The 20,170-nt window shown below is 34.2% G+C and overlaps 1 protein-coding gene across 3 annotated transcripts in view; it reads left to right on the forward strand.

Annotated features, from left to right (window-relative positions):
• RNGTT (RNA guanylyltransferase and 5'-phosphatase) overlaps window positions 1-20,170 on the forward strand; it is a 308,561-nt gene that overhangs the window by 109,707 nt on the left and 178,684 nt on the right. For all 3 annotated transcript variants that reach the window (XM_058566657.1, XM_058566656.1, XM_058566655.1), the window contains one exon: window positions 2,611-2,775. In XM_058566657.1, the coding sequence (XP_058422640.1) occupies window positions 2,611-2,775 (165 nt within the window). The remainder of the gene's footprint in view (window positions 1-2,610; window positions 2,776-20,170) is intronic.

The following is a 20,170-nucleotide window of genomic DNA, read 5'->3' on the forward strand; positions in this document are numbered from 1 at the left end:
ACAGAATTTATCTTTCCTTTTGATGGACGTTTGGGTTTCCATATTTGCTATTATATGACTATTGTACAGTTTTATATATTTTTTCTTGTGCACATGTGTCAAAGTTTCTCTAGGACAGTTCTTGTTCTTGGGATGTAATCACTTGGGTAGTGTTTAAAAAGTCCAGTTCCTTGCTTCTACGATATGGAGATTCTGGCAACTTCAGCTTGGGATTTGGGAAGAAAATAGGGGAACTTCTGTTTATTTTTTATCTATCTATTTGTTTATTCAATTTTTGTCTGTTTTATAACATATACAGTTATACATGGATGCAATTTATTAAAAATTAATATGCATATATTATATACATTTGTTAGGCTATGTGTTTAGTTTGGATACAAAAATCAGGAAATTTGCAGACCACTGGTCTTATGGATGAGAATATAAATGTAAAGAAATAGTTATAGTAGTATCATAAGTGTAACAACAAAGGTTTATGAGAGATACGGAAATATATGAGAAGTACTAGAGAGTTGAGAAAATTCCATCTTACCCTGGGTGTAGTTGAATCATTGAAGTGTGGAATCGCAGACAGAGAAGGTGACACAGATTAATTTTGAAGGATTGAGTCTTGGAGGTCAGGAGCGTTAGGTGGTTGTTAGTGTACTTGATGTGTGGTGAGATGTGGGACGTAGCAGGAAATGAGAATGAATTGGTGAGTAGGAGGCTAGATTACTTGAATAAGGCATTTTAGCTTAGTTCTGTATGTAGTAGGACACTGTTGAGGGTTTTAGTTACGGTAATGATATGAGCACACTTTTATTGTTTTGAAAGGTAACTCCAGTGGCAGCATGGATAGTGTTTTGAAGTGAGAAAAAACTCAAAACAAGGAGGCCAGTTAGTCAGTAGCTATTGATTGCTTCCTGTAGTCTATTCTCAATGATTCAACACCTATCTATCAAAACCTTCCTTACGACAGGCAGCATAGATTTGAAGGTGAACTTTCTTTCGATCTATTCCTGTTGTTTTGGTGAATTTATGTATATTTTAAAGTGAAAAGTATCTAGGCTGGCCCTGTGGCATAGCGGTTAAGTGCTCGCACTCTGCGGCTGGCGGCCTGGGTTCGGATCCCGGGGACGCACCGAGGCACCGCTTGTCAGGCCATGCTGTGGCAGCGTCCCATATAAAGTGGAGGAACATAGGCACAGGTGTTCCCAGGGCGAATCTTCCTCAGCAAAAAGAGGAGGATTGGCATGGATGTTAGCTCAGGGCTGATCTTCCTCTCACACACACACAAAAAAGTGAAAAGTATCTATGAGGGAATTTAGACTACTTATATATTTTTTAACAGTGGTTAGACTTTTTATTTTCTTTCTTAAAACAAAGAGGGCTTGCTTGTTCCACTTTAATTTTATAGTGGTCTGAATTCATCTAATAGGCCTAATAAATAAGCCTAACATTTTTGGTTTTTCAACCTTGTTGATGACGTGGGTGAAATGGAAAAGATTACACATGGACTGTGTGGTTATTTACTAGCATTTCCTCAATAAATACCCTTTACAAACAGTTGTGTGCCTTTATGCAAGGGGAGCATATTATACCTCATACCTAGGTCTTGTTCACTTTGTTTTGCTCCTTAGTCTTTGCTGAGTATCAAATTGTCATCCTTCCAAAGTTGAGAAAATGTCATCCCTGAGGCATATTTAATGTTCACAGCTTAAGCAAGTATTGCCACCCCTTTGTAAACATTAGGTTGAGTAAATGTTAGGTTGAGTAAGGTGGGTTAGATAAGAGGAAGAAGACAGAAAAGATGGTAAAAATGCATGGAAGGGTGTCCGACTGCAAAGTAAAGAAGAGGGTTACTTGATATGCGGTTGAGGTGATGCTACTGATCTGGGCGGTTACTGTCACCCAGATGATGTGTTATAGCTATATTTGTATGTGCCATTAGGATACGGCAAGCCCTTACCTTCAACTCATACAAAAGTGTACATGCACTTTTTATTTCATGGTTCAAACCACGTATACCGTATAGTATATATACTGTATGTATACATATGGGAGAGAACTTTCTTTATAACTATATAATTGAATATATTATATAAACTTTGTTCTGTATTAGTTTTCAAAGTTAAAGATGTATTTGTCTAATAAATATCTTCTACTTATTGATGCCTGGAAAGTGTTAGCACATTCAACAACAAAAAATATAGGTGACCATGTTGCTTATTTTGATGTGTTATTTGCTTATACTTTCTAGAATTATGTGGATTTTAGTTTTTATACAGGTTTTACTAAATCATATAATTTCACTAATATAAATAATAAAAATGATTAGTGAGTATATTAGTGCTTTAATTCAGATGTGGAAACTTTGGATCAATACCACTTTCCCATGCTATTTTATGTATTTACAATTTTAAAATAAATAACTGTGTGTGGGTGTGTATGCTTCTATCATTAGTCAAATTAATTATCAGGGCTGGCACGTATGGTTGTGCAGGCTATGCATTGGGCAACTCCAAAGGATGCTATTTACGTAGACTGCTACACAGTGTGACAGCCTTGATAATTATGCTGATAAAATAGTTTTTAGTGTTAAAATTTTAATATTTGTCTCATTTAATTCAGGCACAGCCAGTTGGAGATTGCGATTTTAATGTTCGTCTGCAGTGTATAGAACGAGAAATAATAAATCCTCGACATGAGAAAATGAAGACTGGGCTCATTGACAAAACACAGGAACCATTTAGTGTCAGAAATAAGCCATTTTTTGACATCAGCATTTCAAGAAAGGTAAATTTTTCTAAATAGTACTTACAGTGTATCATAATTCAGCTTGTGAGAGGAATATGAATGACATTTTCCTGCCCAATTGTCTTGATTTTTCTAAAAATTACTTGAATATAGTACTATTCTGGACAAAGACATACAATTCCCAGGTGTTCTTCTCTTTAGTAAGATTCTCAGTGATGGAAACTTAAACTAGGTTGCTTACTTGTTTTTCATAATAGTTTTTGACTCATGGCTGTTGGTCTATATTATGTTTTTCAAAAAGCTGTACTGTAAACGGTATAGAAATCACTTGTTAGGCCTTCTGAAGGTCAACAGTGTTTGGTACATAGTCTTATTTAAAAAATTCATTTACATTAATTTATATGTGTGTGTATATATATACGTACATATATATATACACACACATATGGAAGCTTTTCTTTTATTACTTATTTTTATTGTTTTGACACTTAAAATGCATCATACTAAACATTCTGGGCTGTTGTTTTTTTCCCATAACAGTATGGCTTGGAAGTGTGTCCATGTCAGCGCGTAGAAATATGCTACAGTTTTTTTAACTGCTGCATAGTATTTGACAGTAAAGATGCACCAGGGAATTACTATTTGTTGGAGGACGAGTGGTTATGATAGAATAATATAGGAAATACAGCAACATTTGCAATTATATGTTTTGAACTCCTCTCTAGTATAATCTCACATGTTAGATGATGGAAGTTTTTGTTGTATTTTACCTGCTTCTTCTCATGTCCACTCAATTTGGTATTAGCCCTTGGATATAATATTAGCAGTAATCCCAGCGCTGTTGAGTGCCTGTCTTTTTCTTTTCAACAAATACAAAATTATCGTTCTACTTTCATTAATATTTTGCATAATGCCTGCTTGACATGGGACTGTTGGTTGACTTCTGCTGCCATGATCTTCCCACAGTTCACTGCTTGCCTTTTGTGTCTTTTTTGGCAGCAGGGATATTATAGGAGAGTCTACAAGAGCCTGTCACTTCTGTGCCCTGCCCAATTGGCAGGGTAAGGATAATATTGACACATAACATGGGCCACATTCTTGGTGGAAATCTGCTAATTGGAGCTATGTACTCTTATAGAAATACTTTCTCAATTATAAATACAGTGTAAAAGTTGGGCAGAAGCCAAATTGTTTCAGTTTGCATTCGTTTTTTAAAAAACTAACTTGACAGTTTGTACTGTCATAATTCAAAATTCCGCGTTTTAGAAAATGTCTTAGTATAGTTTCATTAGTCAAAATCAGTACTGCTTAGAAATCCTTGCCAGTGGGTGACTATGAGAACTGTTCTTTAGGGATTTGAAGCAGTTCTGTTACACAACTTTTCATGTAGTTTTTCACTAGAAAAACATGATGCTCTTACTTCTTTTTGTTTATACTTAGTTTATATAACCCCTTTTTAACCTTTTTAAAATCATAGGTTATTCTTTTTAAGCAGTTCTAATATTTATAATTTTAAATATAGGTCCCTGTCTTCCCCTTTTCAGTTCTTACTATTATTTTTTGCTCTCAATTTCTCTTACCAACATGTTTTTCGTTGTAGAATACAGAAGGAAAACAGATTTTGCAGCAGAGTTGGTCTAAAGAGTAAGACTATAGTAACACCAGTTATAGGATAGTAGCTACAGTTGACAGGTTATTGCTCTAGGATTCTTTTTATTTTTATCTTTGTCGATGGGAATGGTAAAATAGTGATATTATGAATGATAAAACATTTGTCAGGGAAATATATATTATTTTTATGAGGAAGGCTAATTTTTATGTGGTTTTAAACAAAATTTCAGACCATGAAAAATGCATACTTTTTTTTTTTAATTTAAAAATATATATTTTTTTCCTCAAAGCCCCAGTAGATAGCTGTACGTCATAGTTGCACATCCTTCTAGCTGCTGTATGTGGGCCACGGCCCCAGCATGGGCGGAGAAGCGGTGCGTCGGTGCGCGCCCGGGATCCGAACCCCGGGCCGCCAGTAGCTGAGCGTGTGCACCCAACCGCTAAGCCACGGGGCCGGCCCAATGCATACTTTTTTGTAGAAAATAATAGAATTTCATTTCTGTATATCTATAAAATCTTTGATTTTAGAACTTTATTAATATAGCTCTGTTAACAACCTCTTCATTTTTGTCTAATTTGGTTGTCAAACACAGTTGAGGGATAATGAGTTGTTCAGTTTTTAGCTTAATATGCATAGTTAGACTACAGCTTCAAAAATAGTAATAATAAGTAGCAGTTTCTCAAATTATAATTTTATTTGCATTTCCAGTTCGAAGGCCAATTAAAAAAGAGTTATTTGAACAGATTAAAAATGTAACAAACTTTTAGAAGTCGTGTGACAAATAGTTTCTCTGAAAGTTCCTTGTCCATTTATCATCTTCTCAGAAGAGTAACCATTGCTGTTAGCATTTAGTGTATCCATCAGAATTTCTTTATGCATATACAAGCAAATACATTTATTTATATTCTTACCATCCTTACCCAAGAGGTGATTCTTAACACACTGTCTATACCTGGCTTTTTTTTTACTTAACAGTATATCTGAATCCCCTGGCCCCAGTATTGGTGCATAGAGATTGCCTTCATTCTCTGTTTACAGATGCACAGATTTCCATCCTATCAATGTACCATAATTTAACTAACTATTCCATAGTCATAGATATTTGGGTTGTTTTTAGCCTGTTGATAGGTTTTTATTTGTTTGTTTTGCATATGGATATCCAGTTGTTTTCTGCACCGATTATTGAAGAGACTATCCTTTTTTCATTGAATTTCTTTTGTACCTTTATAAAAAATAAGTTGTCATGTATGCCTAGGTCTATTGCTATACTCTGTTCTGTTCCCTTAATCTGTTTGTCTGTCTTCACACTAGTACCACACTGTCTTGATTACTTTTGTTTATAATAAATCTTGAAATCAGAATTAATCTTCCAACCTTGAACTTCTATTTTGAAGTTGTTTTGGCTATTCTAGGCCTTTGCATTTTCGTATGAATTTAGAATCAGTTGTCAATTTCTACAAAAAAGTCTGCTGGGATTTGGAGTGGAGTTGTGGTGAATATACAGGTCAATTTAGGTGGAGAATCGACGTCCTAACAATATTGAGTTTTCCAGTTCATCAACCTGGTATATCTCTTATTTTATTTTCTCTAGAAATTTTTGTGGTTTTAAGTGTCAGGTTTTACTCATCTGAATTTTTTCAGATTTATTTCATACTTTTTGATACTATTGTAAATAGTATTTTAAAAATTTCAAATTTCTAATTGCTAGTAATATATAAGAATGCGTTGATTTTTGTATATTGATCTTTTATCTCACAATCTTGCTAAACTCACTTATTATTCTAATAGCTTTTTGTAGATTCCATCAGATTTTTTTACATGGGCAATCATGTCGTCTACAAACAAAGGGTGCTTTTACTTGTTCTTTTCTAATCTGGAAGCCTTTTATTTCTTTGTTTTGCCTTATTGCACTGGCTAGAACCTCTCATTTAATGTTAAATAGAAGTAGTGAGAGTGCACCTTGTTTGTTCATCATCTTTGGGCAGGAAAAATATGTTTTTAACTATTAAGTATGATGTTAACTGTAGGACTTTAGCAGAGGCCTCTTATACAAAATGAGTTTTAAACTTGAAAGCTGTTGATTTTGGTATACTGACTTTATCCAACTCTCTTGCTGCGTTTTGTTATTGTTTGTGTATGTTTTGTAATAATATTTCAGTTGGTTTTCTTGGATTTTCTAGGTATTTGGTCATATTATGTATAAATAGGCATAGTTTTACTCTTTGGATTTTTCATACATTAATTTTTCTCTCGTCTAATTCAGTAATACACAAGTACAATTTTAAATTGTAGTAATAGTTATAGGGATCCTTGTCTTGTTCCTAATTAGAGTGAGAATACTTGTAGTGTTGCTTCAAAGTATATATAATATGTTGTCTTTGAGTCTGAAATCTATTTTATCACATTAAACAAGTGTCTGTTTGGTTCTATTTTACTGAGTCATTTTACTTTTAATCAAGAATAGGTGTTCAATGTTGTCAAGTGGCTTTGTGTTTACTATAGATGTAATACTGTTATTTTTTTCTGTTTAGATCTGTTTATCTCAGAATTATATGAAAATATATTCTAACACTGAAACTTTCTTGTGTTCCTGGGATAAGCCCTACGTAGTCTTAGTATATTATTATTATTATTATTTTTTAAAGACTTTATTTTTTTAGAGCAGTTTTAGGGTCACAACAAAATTGAAAGGCAGGCCAGAGAGTTCCCATATACCTCCTGCTGCCACACATGCATAGCCTCCCACATTGGCAACATCACTCACCAGAATGGCACATTTGTTACCAAGGATGAAACCTACGTTGACACAACATAATCACCCAAAGTCCATAGTTTACATAAGGATTCACTCTTGGTGTTGAACATTCTGTGGGTTTTGACAAATGTATAATGACGTATATCTGTCGTTATAATATCATACAGAGTATTTTCACTGCCCTAAAAATCCTCTGTGCTCTGCCTATTCATCCCTCCCTCTCCCCCTTCCCCCAGGCAACCACTGATCCTTTTTTACTGTGTTTTTAGTTTTACCTTTTCTAGAATGTCATGTAGTTGGAATCACACACTATGTAGCCTTTTCAGATTGGCTTCTTTCACTTACTAATACGCATACAAGTTTCTCCATGTCTTTTCGTGGCTTGCTAGCTTATTTCTTTTTTGTGCTGAATAATATTCCATTGTATGTGTGTACCATAGTTTATTTATCCATTCACTGCTGAGGGACATCTTGATTGCTACCATGTTGTGGCAATTGTGAATAAAGCTACTATAAACATCCGTGTGCAGGTTTTTTGTGGACATAAGTTTTCAACTCCTTTGGGTAAATACCAAAGAGTGTGATTGCTGGATGAGATGGTAAGAGTATGTTTAGTTTTGTAAGAAACTGCCATACTGTCTTCCAAAGTGGCTGCACCATTTTGCTTTCCCACCAGCAATGTATGAGAGTACCTGTTGTTCCACAACCTTGTCAGCATATGGTGTTGTCAGTGTTCTGGATTTTGGCCAATCTAATAGGTGTGTGTTATCTCGTTTTTAAAAAAAATTACAGTTCCCTAATGACATATGATGTGGAGCGTCTTTTTATATGCTTATTTTCCATCTGTATATTTGCTTTGTTAAGGTGTCTGTTAAGATCTTTGGTTCATTTTTTAATCAAGATGTTTATTTTGATATTGCTGAGTTTTAAGAGTCTTTTTATATTTTGGATAACAGTCCTTTATCAGATGTGTCTTTTGCAAATATTTTCTCCCAGTCTGTGGCTTGTTTTCTCATTCTGTTGACATTGTCTTTTGCAGAGCAGTTTTTAATTTTAATTAAGTCTAGATTATCAATTATTTCTTTCATGCATCATGTCTTTGGTGTTATATCTAAAAAGGCACCACCCTACCCTAGGTCATCTAGATTTTTTCCTATGTTATTTTCTAGAAGTTTTATAGTTTTGTGTTTTACTTTTGAATCTATGATCTATTTTGAGTTAATGTTTGTGAAGAGTGTAAGGTTTGTATCTAGATTGATTTTTTGGCGTGTGATATCCAGTTGTTCCAGCACCATTTGTTGAAAAGACCCATCTTTGCTCCTTTGTCAGAGATCAGATGTCTTATTTATGTGTGTCTGTTTCTCGGCTCTGTTTTGTTCCATTGATCTATTTGTCTGTTCTTTTGCCAATTCCACACTGTCTTGATTACTGTAGCTTTATAGTAAGTCTTCAAGTCAGGTAGTGTTAGTCATTCAACTTTGTTCTTCTCCTTTGATATTGTGTTGGCTATTCTGGGTCTTTTGCCTCTCCATATACGCTTGAGAATCAGTTTGTTAATATCCACAAAATAATTTGCTGGGATTTTGACTGGGATTGCATTTAATCTATAGATCAAGTTAGAGAGAACTGACATTTTGACGATACTGAGCCTTCCTATCCAGGAACATGGAATATTTCTCCATAATACATTATTTTTTAAAAATGTACTGCCCAGTTTTTCTAACATTTTATTTAAAATTTTTGCATTGATGTTCATAAATGCTTTTGTTCTGTGAATCTTTGGAAACTTTTATATCAATATTATACTTGCTTTATAAAAAGAAGTTAGGATTTTTTTTTTCTTTTTTTGTGTGTTTTGGAGTAGCTTTAATAGCAGTGGAATTATCTAGTTTTTATAGGTTTTGTGGAATTCTCCCATGAAACTATTTGGGCCTTAGTCTTTTGGGGTTAGATTAACAGATTTTGGACTTCCTCCACTTCTCCTGTGGAAATTGGTAAGTTTAGATTTTCTTTCTCTTCTGGAGTCTCTTTTAGTAAATTATGATTCTTACTAAAGTATCTGTTTCATTAATGTTTTAAAATTACAGTCATGTGTGGCTTAACGATGGGGATACATTCTGAGAAATGTGTCGGTACGTGAATTCATCATTGTGTGACCATCATACAGAGTGTACTGAGGGGAACAAAATTTGCCACCCCAAAATGTATCTCTTAAACATGAAGATTATTTTAGGCTGATTATTTTTAGGGAAAAAAAGACTCAAAAAATTTTTCTAGTTTGCTCCTGCTTAACTGCCTAAAAGAATTCAGTTAAAAGAACCTGTCTCAGAGAGCAAGCTATCGCCTTAGCATAACATGAACTAGATAAAGGATAGGGAAGAACCTAAAGAAGCCTGTTTGTTGGGCTCCGCTCTGTGTTCTTCTGTTCCTGTGTGGCCAAACACTTGTTTTGCAAATGTTTGCTCCTTTTTGCCTACCTGTGAATTGCTTTCCTTCCCTTGGAAGTCCCTGACTCTCTTCACCCCAACACCTTCTTTTGTCTTTAGCTGCGGATGTATTTAAGGTGAGGGCTTTGGCCATTTTGGTGAGTTACTTGGTTTTCCTGGGTTTCTCTCATGTATACATGTTATTAAACTTTTGTTTGTTTTTCTTCTGTTAATCTGTCTTATGTCACTTTAATTCTTAGACCAGCCGGAAGAACCTAGAAGGGTAGAGGAAAATTTCTCCCTCCCCTACAGTACTTATGCAAACCTGGATGATACAGCCTACTACACACCTAGGTTATATGATACTAATCTTATGGGACCATTGCAGTATATGCAGTCTGTCATTGACCAAAATATTGTTATGTGGCTCATGACTGTATTTGTATAGAGTTTAGGAAAGTAATTGATTATCAGACTTTAAATTTATTCTGTTTTTGTTATTTCCTTTCACATGGTTTATTAGTTGAATGTTTGTTTGCTTTTTTCTTAATAATAGTATTTAATTTTTCCCTCTCCAATAAACCAGGCTTTGGATTAATTTTTGATTTCTACTTGTTTCCTAAGCAAAACCTACTTTTATTTTCATTAATTCCTTGTTTGTGCCTCTCTTTATTGTCCTTTACTGACTTTTTAATTAATTAATTTTCTTTTTTTCTCTTACATATTAGTACTTAAAATTTCCTTCTGAGGGGCCGGCCTGGTGGCACAAGCGGTTGGGTGCACACACTCCACTGCAGTGGCCCGGGGTTCGCCGGTTCGGATTCCGGGTGCACACCGACGCACCGCTTGTCAAACCGTGCTGTGGTGGTGTCCCATATAAAGTAGAGGAAGATGGGCACAGATGTTAGCCCAGGGCCAGTCTTCCTCAGCAAAAAAAGAGGAGGATTGGCATTGGATGTTAGCTCAGGGCTGATCCTCCTCACACACACACACACACAAAAATTTCCTTCTGAGCCTTCCATAGTCTGATGTCTATAATATGACATGTGATAACTTTTGCCATGTTTTTAAGAATTCCACAATTTTGGTTTATTTTTTTCTCTTTCCCACGGTTGTTAAAGGGTTTTGAAATTTCAATGTGGAAGGACCTTTTTATTTTCTGAATTGGTTAATTTTAAATTTTATTCTGTTGAGATGAAAGAATATTATCTGTACTTTTTCTGCTTTTTGGAATTTATTATGAGGTATAATCAATTTTTGGACTATTTCTCAGAAACTTCAAAAGATTTTAAAGTTTTCCTGGCAAAGATTTTGATACATGTCAATTAGATCTACCTTACTAATTATGTTTTTGTTTTTAGTCATAATTTTATATCCTTATTTATTTTTGGTTTAGTTAATTTGTCACGGACTTAGGTGAATGAAAGCCTTCTAACACTATTGTCTGTTTAATTATAATACCTTCTAAAGTTTCTTCTTCATAAATATTCATCCAGTGCTTTTTGGTGATGATAAATTCATAGATATTATTTTTCATTTGGATTTATATTTCTTAGAATTATAAACTGTTCTTTTTTTAACTTGTTTAGTCTTTTTTGTCTTGACTTCTAAGATTGTGACTAACATTGTGAGTCCTGTTTCTTTTTGTTTGTATTTGCCTTTGTCCAAGTTACGATTGCAATTTTTTTTTAAATTATTTTAGGTATATGCTTTGTATATAGTGGAGTTTTGTTTTTCTTTGTGATTCATGCTGTAACTCTTTTATTATTTAGAATTTCAGACAGCTTTATTGAGATGTAATTGCATGTCATACAATTCACCCATTTAAAATGTACAATTTCAATGAATTCAATTCAGTGCACAAGGTTGTGCAACCATCACTACAGTCAATTTTAGAACATTTTCATCTGTACCCGTTAGCAACCATTCCCCACTTTTCCCCAAACCCTCAGCCCTTGGCAGCCACCAGTCTACTTTCTTTCCCTATAGGTTCGCCTATTCTGGAAATTTCATAGAAATGGAATCATACAATATGTGGTGTTTTGTGACTGGCTTCTTTCACATAGCTAATGTTCTTAAGGTTCATCCATGTTGTAGCATGAATCAGTATTTCATTCCTTTTTATGGCTGAATGCAGATTTCATTATGCAGATAAACAGCATTTTATTTATCCATTCTTCAGTTGATGGACATTTGAGTTGATTCCACTTTTTGATTATTATGGATAACGATGCTGCACACATTTGTTTGCAAGTCTCATGTGGACGTGTGTCTAACTTTTATTTTTTAAAGTGGTGATTTATGCCATTTACATTTATCCATGTGATAGATGTATTGGATATCAGTGCTATCATTATGTTTTCTATTTTTACAGTTAACCATAAGTCTTTCATTCTGCTGTTACAATGTGGTGTGGGTGCAATGTGTTTGTAATTTTCTGGTATTTGAATGGTCTGTATTTTTATTCCAGTGGTTAGTTTCATAATTATATCTTTATATGATATCTTTAGTTCTATATTTCTCTACACATTATCTATTAAATCCCTACCTATGAATACTATAAGGAGCATTTTTTCTTGCCTTCCTTCTTTTACTCCCATTTCTGTAGTTTTTAATGAATAATATTACTTTCCTGTTAAATATGCTTATACCTTACTACTTTGATTTGTTAGCATTGTGATAAACTTGGAGTACCAGCCCATGGTTTCTCCCTTTTCTTTTCTCAATTTTTATTTATGTTATTTTAATATTTTTGGGGCAGATGATATTTACTTTCTGTTCTTTTATCCTAATCCCCATATTTGTTTTATTTTACAGCTAAGTACTCTTAATGCTTTGGTAACAGTAGTCCTTTTCCCATAATTTCCTCAGCTATTTCTTGCTTGGCTAAAGTTTCTCTCTTTGTAGTTTTCTCAAGAATACTTCATGAGAACAGTGGTCCCTTAGTTCTTGTATGTTTGAAAATATTTGCTTGTTGTAACCTTTATTTTTGAAGGGTTGTTTAGAGAGTTATAAAATTTTTGGCTCACGCTTCACCTGTGAATGTTGTGCCACTGTCTTCTAGCATTTAATGTTGCTGTGAAGCAATAAGATGCCATCTGATTTTTTGCATTTTTCTCCATTTTAATTAACTTAATCTTTTTGTCTCTTTGCTCAAAAGATTATTTCTTCATCTTCAAAGTTCAGAAATTTGCTAGATATGTCTTGGAGTTGACTTTGATAGGTCAGTTTTGTCTGGCACTTATGCCCTTTTTAATATGTAGATTTAAGTTTTAAGTTTTCTTGACTTGTATCTTTAAATATTTGTGATGTTATATTGTTTGGTTTTCCTCTGGACATTCTGAACTGTGCTCATATTGTCTCCTTTTCCATCTTCCAAAGCAACAGTTCTCAAACTTTAGTTGTGCATCAGAATTATCTGGAGGGCTTATTAAAACAGATTGTTGGGTTCCACTCCCAGATTTTCTGATTTTGGTGGGTCTGTGGTGCCCTGAGAATTTGCATTTCTCTCAAATTCCCAAGTGAAACTGCAGCTGCTGGTCCAGGGACCCTCCTTTGAGAACCACTGCTCTAAATCTGATATTGATGCCCTGATCCTTTTAAACTTTTTTTCCTTGGTTTTGTTTCATCTTGTTGTGTCCTTTAAATATATATCCTCTCTTGTACCTCCATTTCTGTAATGATGATTTTTTTCCCTTGAACTTTTTTCCTGTATTTTGTCTTGTTACCTTTTGTTCAGTTGTTTTGCCATCCCTTTTTTTTTTTAATCTTTACATTTCTGCTTTGTTGCTCTTTATAGCAGTGAGAGTTTTATTAATTTCTTAAAAGTCATAATATTGTTTGGTAATAATTTTCTTTCATTGTATGGCAGTATTTTTCTGTCAAGTCTGCCCTGTCTGTTAGTATTGCATTTCTGCCTCTTTCATTTGGTATTTTTCTATTATGCTATGTAGGTTCCCTTAATATTACTCATCTTGAAATAAATTAGATATTCATGGGTCAGTTATTTGCAGGAGGTTGCTATGGGAGGGGTGTACAGGAAGTGATATTTTAGATTATACCACCCAAAACTTCACTTCTGCTGAAGAATCAGACTTGTCGTAGGCAGTATGGCTTTTCTGTGTGATTCTTTTAAGTAGACCCACCAGATCTGTTGCTCTGAACTAGTCCAGGAACTGGTGTGCTTCTGTCCCCAGTCCTTTTCATCCTGGTTTCTGCACTCAGTATTTCCAACATTGACATTAGGTTTTGCATTTAAGGGCAAGCTATTTACTTTCAGAGAGTGTATTTTTGTGCACAGTTTCTGAGATCTGCTAGGTCTTCCACTTGCTCTCTGAACTTTCTTTAGCCCTTTTTCTCTTGAAGTCTCTGTCAGATTCTAGCTGCTTTTTATAGCCTACTTTTGTATTTTAGAGTCTGTGGATTATTTTTGCCTCTGAGTTTTGCTGAAAACTGAGGTTACTTAAAAAAAGTCTCTTTGGTAAATAAAAATCACACACAAAAATCTTTCCTTGTTGCTTAGATGTGATTTCCAGGAGGAGAGGGGGAAGCTGAATCCATGTTCATGCTGTAATTTCAAGGCAATAATTTGAAAGCCTTGGGTTTGATTAAAGCACTGGGCAGATTTATGGGTTTTGTTAGAGATGACATTAAGTTCTCTTATATCATACAATTTATTTTTCACCAAAGAAATGTAAACAGAATCACAATTCAGGTTTCCCTGTGGGGCATATGCCTATGTATCGCTGGAATTTATTTTTCTATTGTTAGTTGAAGGAAATTGTAAGCATTAGCCAGTATTTAAGGTAGAACCTGAACTGTTCATTAGAACGTAATTTTTAGTGTTCTGAAATAAAAATGGCAGAAATCTCCAAATACACAAGGTAAGTGGTGCTTGATCTTCATTGTTTTTGTTGGATGACCTAACAGTTTCAGAGTTGTTCCCTTCAGCTGTCACTTGACTGATGGTCAACTCTCGCCTTTCCTTCAGTGAAGTTCCATCCATTGTTCTGGGTGTGTTCTGGTTTATATATCCTCTTTATATTTCAGAAATTTATGCAAATCTTTCTCTTTTTCTAATGGTCCTCCACTTGCTTTTCATTATTCTGGGTTAGTTTCCTTCCTGTCATTTTATTGGTGTCTCTGATTAGGGGGAGTGAAGTACATACCATCTTTAACTACAGTGCTAAGTCAGGTACATTTTCAAGAGAGACGTGGGTATTAAATGCCCACATTGCATCAGTTTTATGTGTTCTGGTTTCTTTGGACATACTTAAAATTGTAATTTTTGATATTGATTATTTTAATATAATATATTGATTTAATTTTTTCTCTCCTCCATTCTGGGAAATCTTTAAGATTGAGTCTCAAATGAAAGATTTAATTTTCCTCTGATGTCAGTTTCTTTCCTCTAATGTGGAATTTTTACCCTTTTCTGCGGTATTTGCTTTTTGCTTTACTTATTTTCTTTTTAATCTCATCTTGTTATTTTTTCCTCTCAAGAAAAGAAAGTTCTTTTCTTATTACTTTCTTTTTCTTTTCTTATTTCTTTTTCTTAAGAGGTTTTGTCCTCTAGCATCCTATTGAGGATATAAAACTTTTCTAAAAATGTATTCCTTTTTAATCGAATTTTTAAATAGAATTTATTTTTAAAGTTCTACTCTTTCTGTGAGTTTTTACGGTGATGTTATTTCTCTTTCCTTAATGATGAAAGATTCATCCAGTCCTAGTGCTTGTTAGTTGACAAGGGTTGTAGGTGGTTCTTGTCTGCGCTCTGTTTAAATTTCAGTTAGCACGTCTGTTTACATTGATGGCAGTTGTCTGGTAGGACTGTGCTAGAGTGAAATGGAATGTTCTTTTGTCAACTACTGCATGATCCTCTGAACAGATGGAGTATGTGAATATTATAGTCTCCAATAGGCACTGCTCTCTGGGAGTATAGTCTTCTTTTTCACCTACTGTACTTCTTTTATGAGTGACCATAAAACTAATACGCATATTCTTTCTTCTCATTATTTTCTTGGACTTGCTGTTTGTATCAGTGAAAGAAGTGAAGTTCTTTAAAAGACTGAGACTGTCTAGAGCAGCAGTTTTCAAACTTTTTGGTCTCAGGACCCTTTACACTCATATTAATTATTGAGGACCCCAAAGAGCTTTTATTTATATGGATTATGTCGAGTGATATTTACCACATTAGAAACTAAAACTGAAAATATTTATTAATTAAAAAAAATAACAATAATAAACCTACTATATTAATAGAAGAAACATTTTTGTGAAAAATAATTATATATTCTAAAGCAAAAAACAATTTAGTGCCAAGAGTGGCATTGTTTTACCTTTTTGCAAATTAAAGAATATGGCTTAATTGGAGACAGCTGGATTCTCATGTTCTTTTTTATTCAGTTTGTTGTGATATCATATGTCATGTAGCCTTTGAAAAACTGTACTGTATACTCATAAGAGAGTGATAGTGAAAAGGGTAAATTATTGCTTAGCATTGTTATCAAAATGATTTTGACCTCATGGACCACCTGAAAGGGTCTAAGGGACCCCCATAGATACACTTGGAAAACCATCTAGAAGATAGGGAAAGAAAGGGCATAGGAGCAGTCTGCCCCATGATGTCATGGACACACGTGGGAGAACAGCCATCTGGTTTCTGGTTGGTATAAACTTTGTGTTTGTGATCTATCGTAGACAGTGAGGGAATGGGAATGGGTCATTTTTGTTGGTCAGGCTTGCTGCCAGCGTAGTGTACAAGGGCCATTGACCAAACTTTTCAATAGAGATCTATCAGCCTTGAAGGTCTGGTAGCATGTGGACTTGTTTGTGCTGGTGTGAGGTTTAAAGTTTTCATCCTGTGTTTTTCATAGGCATTCCCATAGATACTTTTAGAAAGTTTGTATCAAAGCTGCTAGATGGACAATATTTTAAACTGCAAAGCTCTACGATTTGTTTAGTCTGAGAAGCTGCTTTTTGCGTTTTATAATTATTTTCCCCTTTCTTATTTTCAGGGCATAGTATTATCTGTTACATAAGTAGCTGGAAAGACCAGTCTAAGATTTTAGCCATTTATAAAGCAATAAGATTGACTGATGTAGTCTTGCCTAATTAATTGTGTATTTATTTTTCTGCTGAATTGGCAAAAATAATTCATTTTCTTCTTTGGTAAACTCCCATTTTTACTTTAATATGACTAAACCTGATCTTGGATTATTTCCCATTTGCAAAGTTCTGTTTCTGCTGAAATAGTAGTTGTCTATTTTCATTTCCTACTTGTCTGCCTTTCTCAACTGCATACCATACGTTTCCCTTAGTTATGTTCCCGGTAGGGTTGCATGCAGTTAGGATCCAGTCAAAGAATATGCAGGGAATCTATCTTGAATGGTCTTAGGAAGTTGTGATTGAATAAAAAAAAATAAGCAAGACTCCACCCCCTTTCCCATCTCATATTCTCAAATAAAAAAAATTTAAAAAAAGAGAAAGAAAAAGAAAGACCTAATTATCTTTTAAACGTTACTAGCAATAAATTTATTGCTTTTCTCTGCTTGGAGTCGTTTTACTTTCTCATGTCCAGATTGACTGCTCTATTAAAATTCTGTGGAAAATATTTTTACAATGATTTGTTTATTGCTATTTTGAAAGGAAACTATTTCCTATGTAGGGTGAAAGAGAATATATGTGACTATCTCCTTTCTGATAACTGTTGAGAGGATTAAACAGAATTACAAAAGCTATTCTTTTACTACATTTAATTTTTCAAGGGCATGTACTCATCTAGTTTAATTAAAATTTTACAAATATTCATCTATTATAATTATTGCATACCTTGCTAGGTAGGAAATTTAGGTTTTATTTGTATTTATGTATTTTATCTGGCATTTAGATTTATTTTCTAGGTAATGCCTTGCTTTTCTTTATTTTCTTATTTTATCCCTAAATATAAATTTATAGTTCTTAAGTGTTTCTCCAAGAGTAGTAGTTCAATCTAGCCATAAGTTTTGTTATTTGCATATGTAAATGTTCAGTGACTCTATAAGTGTTGTATTGTTTATATTGTAGTAAAAGGAAAAGAACATTTAAGAGTTTGTTATCGCAACTGTGGTTGAAGAAAAGAAAGAATCTTTGCTTAAATGTGAAGATCTGTTGTTCACACATAGAGAATTTCAATGATTATGCCTAATTTTTTTATGTAATTACAGATATAATGGTAAGACAATTTTGGTTTAAAGGCAGATACAAGATAAAATTAGGATAACTTTGTGTTCTCATATTTCTGGTGTTCAGTTTTGCATTATCTAGTCTATTAATATGTCATTCATTATTGAAATTGAATATGGCCTGATAGATGCTTTCAGTCTCATTCATTTACTATTTCAGAGGAGAATTTAAGAAAATCACAGTAATCCCTCATAAAGAGAGTTCTTAATTGCTTTTGTATGGTGAGCCTCAAGATTTTTTGTCCCAGGAAACTTCTTTTGGGGTAGTAAATCTTGTTCACTGAAGCACGAAGAAATCATTATATCTGGTGCCAAATATATGTTAAACATTTTTTGAAAGATTCACAGTTGTAACATGGGGAAATTTTTATATGTTTGCTCAGTATATAATAGCTAAAAATGTTTTTACAATTAACATTCAAGAGATATGTATTAGTACATTCGGAGGGAAAGAATGATTACTGGCCTCTAAAATGATTAGGAGGCAGTTCCTTTCCTAAAAAAATCTGATGGATTAATTGTTTTAACCAACTGCGGTTGTGAATCTACTGCAAGTTAACAAAGGCGTGGGATTGACATGCCACAGAAGTGTCTTCAAATTCAACTGAACACTTGTTTTTTTTTTGTGAGGAAGACTAGCCCTGAGCTAACATCCGATGCCAATCCTCCTCGTTTTGCCGAAGAAGATTGGCCCTGGGCTAACATCCGTGCCCATCTTCCTCTGCTTTATATGGGATGCCACCACAGCATGGCCTGACAAGCGGTGCGTCGGTGCGTGCCCGGGATCCAAACCTGCGAACCCCAGGCCACCACAGCGGAGCGTGCGCACCCAACCGCTATGCCACTGGGCCGGCCCCTGAACACTTTTTTAAAGTGTGTAACTCTCATTAGTGTGAGCTGATACTTTGGTATTAATGTCTGACCTAGTAAATTTGTTAGAATTTTAAAATGGAACACTGAAGTTAAGAATTACTTTTGCCCTATCCAGTTGTATAGAAAATAAAGTGAACTTTTTATTGATCATTGTTGAAATGATGGAGGGAGGGTACTTAGTTCCAGCACATGAGTTTAAAATAAATTTTATAGTATATCTTAATGTTTTTAATTAAAAAAAATTCGCTACCCTCATCACATTGGTGGAAGAGTAGACATTTAACAACTTCAGACTTTTTTAAAACCTGCAATATATAGTATTTCAGTTTCCTCCCAGAACTGAAAGGATGATGCATAAATGGGAATGGACTTTGAGACATGGTTGAGAAAATGTAAACTTTTGAGGTGGGTAAGGAAAATCAGGGACATACATTTTTTTGGTTGGATTGTTATTTTTTTGTTATTGAACACACATCTAGTCATTTTTATACCCAAAGCAGAGCCAGTCTTACAAAAGGTAAAATATAGAAAACTTGTATGTCATTGTTGAAGAATTGCAATAAAATTTTAAAGTAATTTGTAAAATTTCTAGGAAAATTGATTTGTGGCTCTATATTTTATGTGCTTCTCTACTTCTTGCGGTATTATTTCAAATATATTGTATAATGTTTAGTTATAGAATGTTTAGTCCATGATGATGACTTCACAGGCTGCAGGTAGAGCATTGAAGAACTGGATTTGATTGTGGAGTCACAGATTAACTACTCCTAATTTGTGGCATAATCCTGTTATCTAATTAATTGGGTATGGTTTTATATTTATTCATGAAAATACTTTCAGAAGTCACTTCAGAGAAGCCTTATATATCGGTTCAAGGCGTCTTGCTAAGGCTTAAGATTCTGAAGACAAATGCATGAGAACAAATTGTGAATCACAGGCATATTTAGTTCTGCAACTTTAAGTAATGAAGTTTGAGAAAGTTATCAGACAACTCTGTTGTTCACACAGAACCATGTTTTCTGTACCTTGTTTAACCAAATAAGGTGGCATTAATTGTAAGACCAGGCCCTTATTTTATGTCCACTGGATAAGAAAGACCTGTGCCAATTAAACTATGATATGTCATCTATTGTAAGATAAGTCCTGTTTTCAGAGATGTGAAAAAATGTGGGCTGTTTTGTGAAATAGGGAAGTATGTATTTCCTGCGAGAGGGGCCTATATTTTCTCCATGCTAGCTTATAAAATTGGTTCAAATAAACCAAGTATTCAAATAGATTAGGCTGAGATCAGAGCATCTATTTCTTTTTTACTTTGTTTTCCACCATTGTGTCATCAATCTTGCCTTACTTAGTTTCTTTTTGTTGCCATTATGTTTATGATATGTATATTTTCTTTAAAGCAGTACTGTCCAACTGAATGTTCCGTGATGATGGAAATGTTCTATTATAATCTCTGCTGCCCAGTGCAGCGCCTTCTAGCCACACATGGCTACTGAGTACTTGAATTGTGGCTAGTGCAACCGAAGAGCTGGAGTTTTAATTTAAA

The sequence above is a fragment of the Diceros bicornis genome, chromosome 23 (genome assembly GCF_020826845.1).
Source record: "Diceros bicornis minor isolate mBicDic1 chromosome 23, mDicBic1.mat.cur, whole genome shotgun sequence".
Taxonomy (NCBI): Eukaryota; Metazoa; Chordata; class Mammalia; order Perissodactyla; family Rhinocerotidae; genus Diceros; species Diceros bicornis.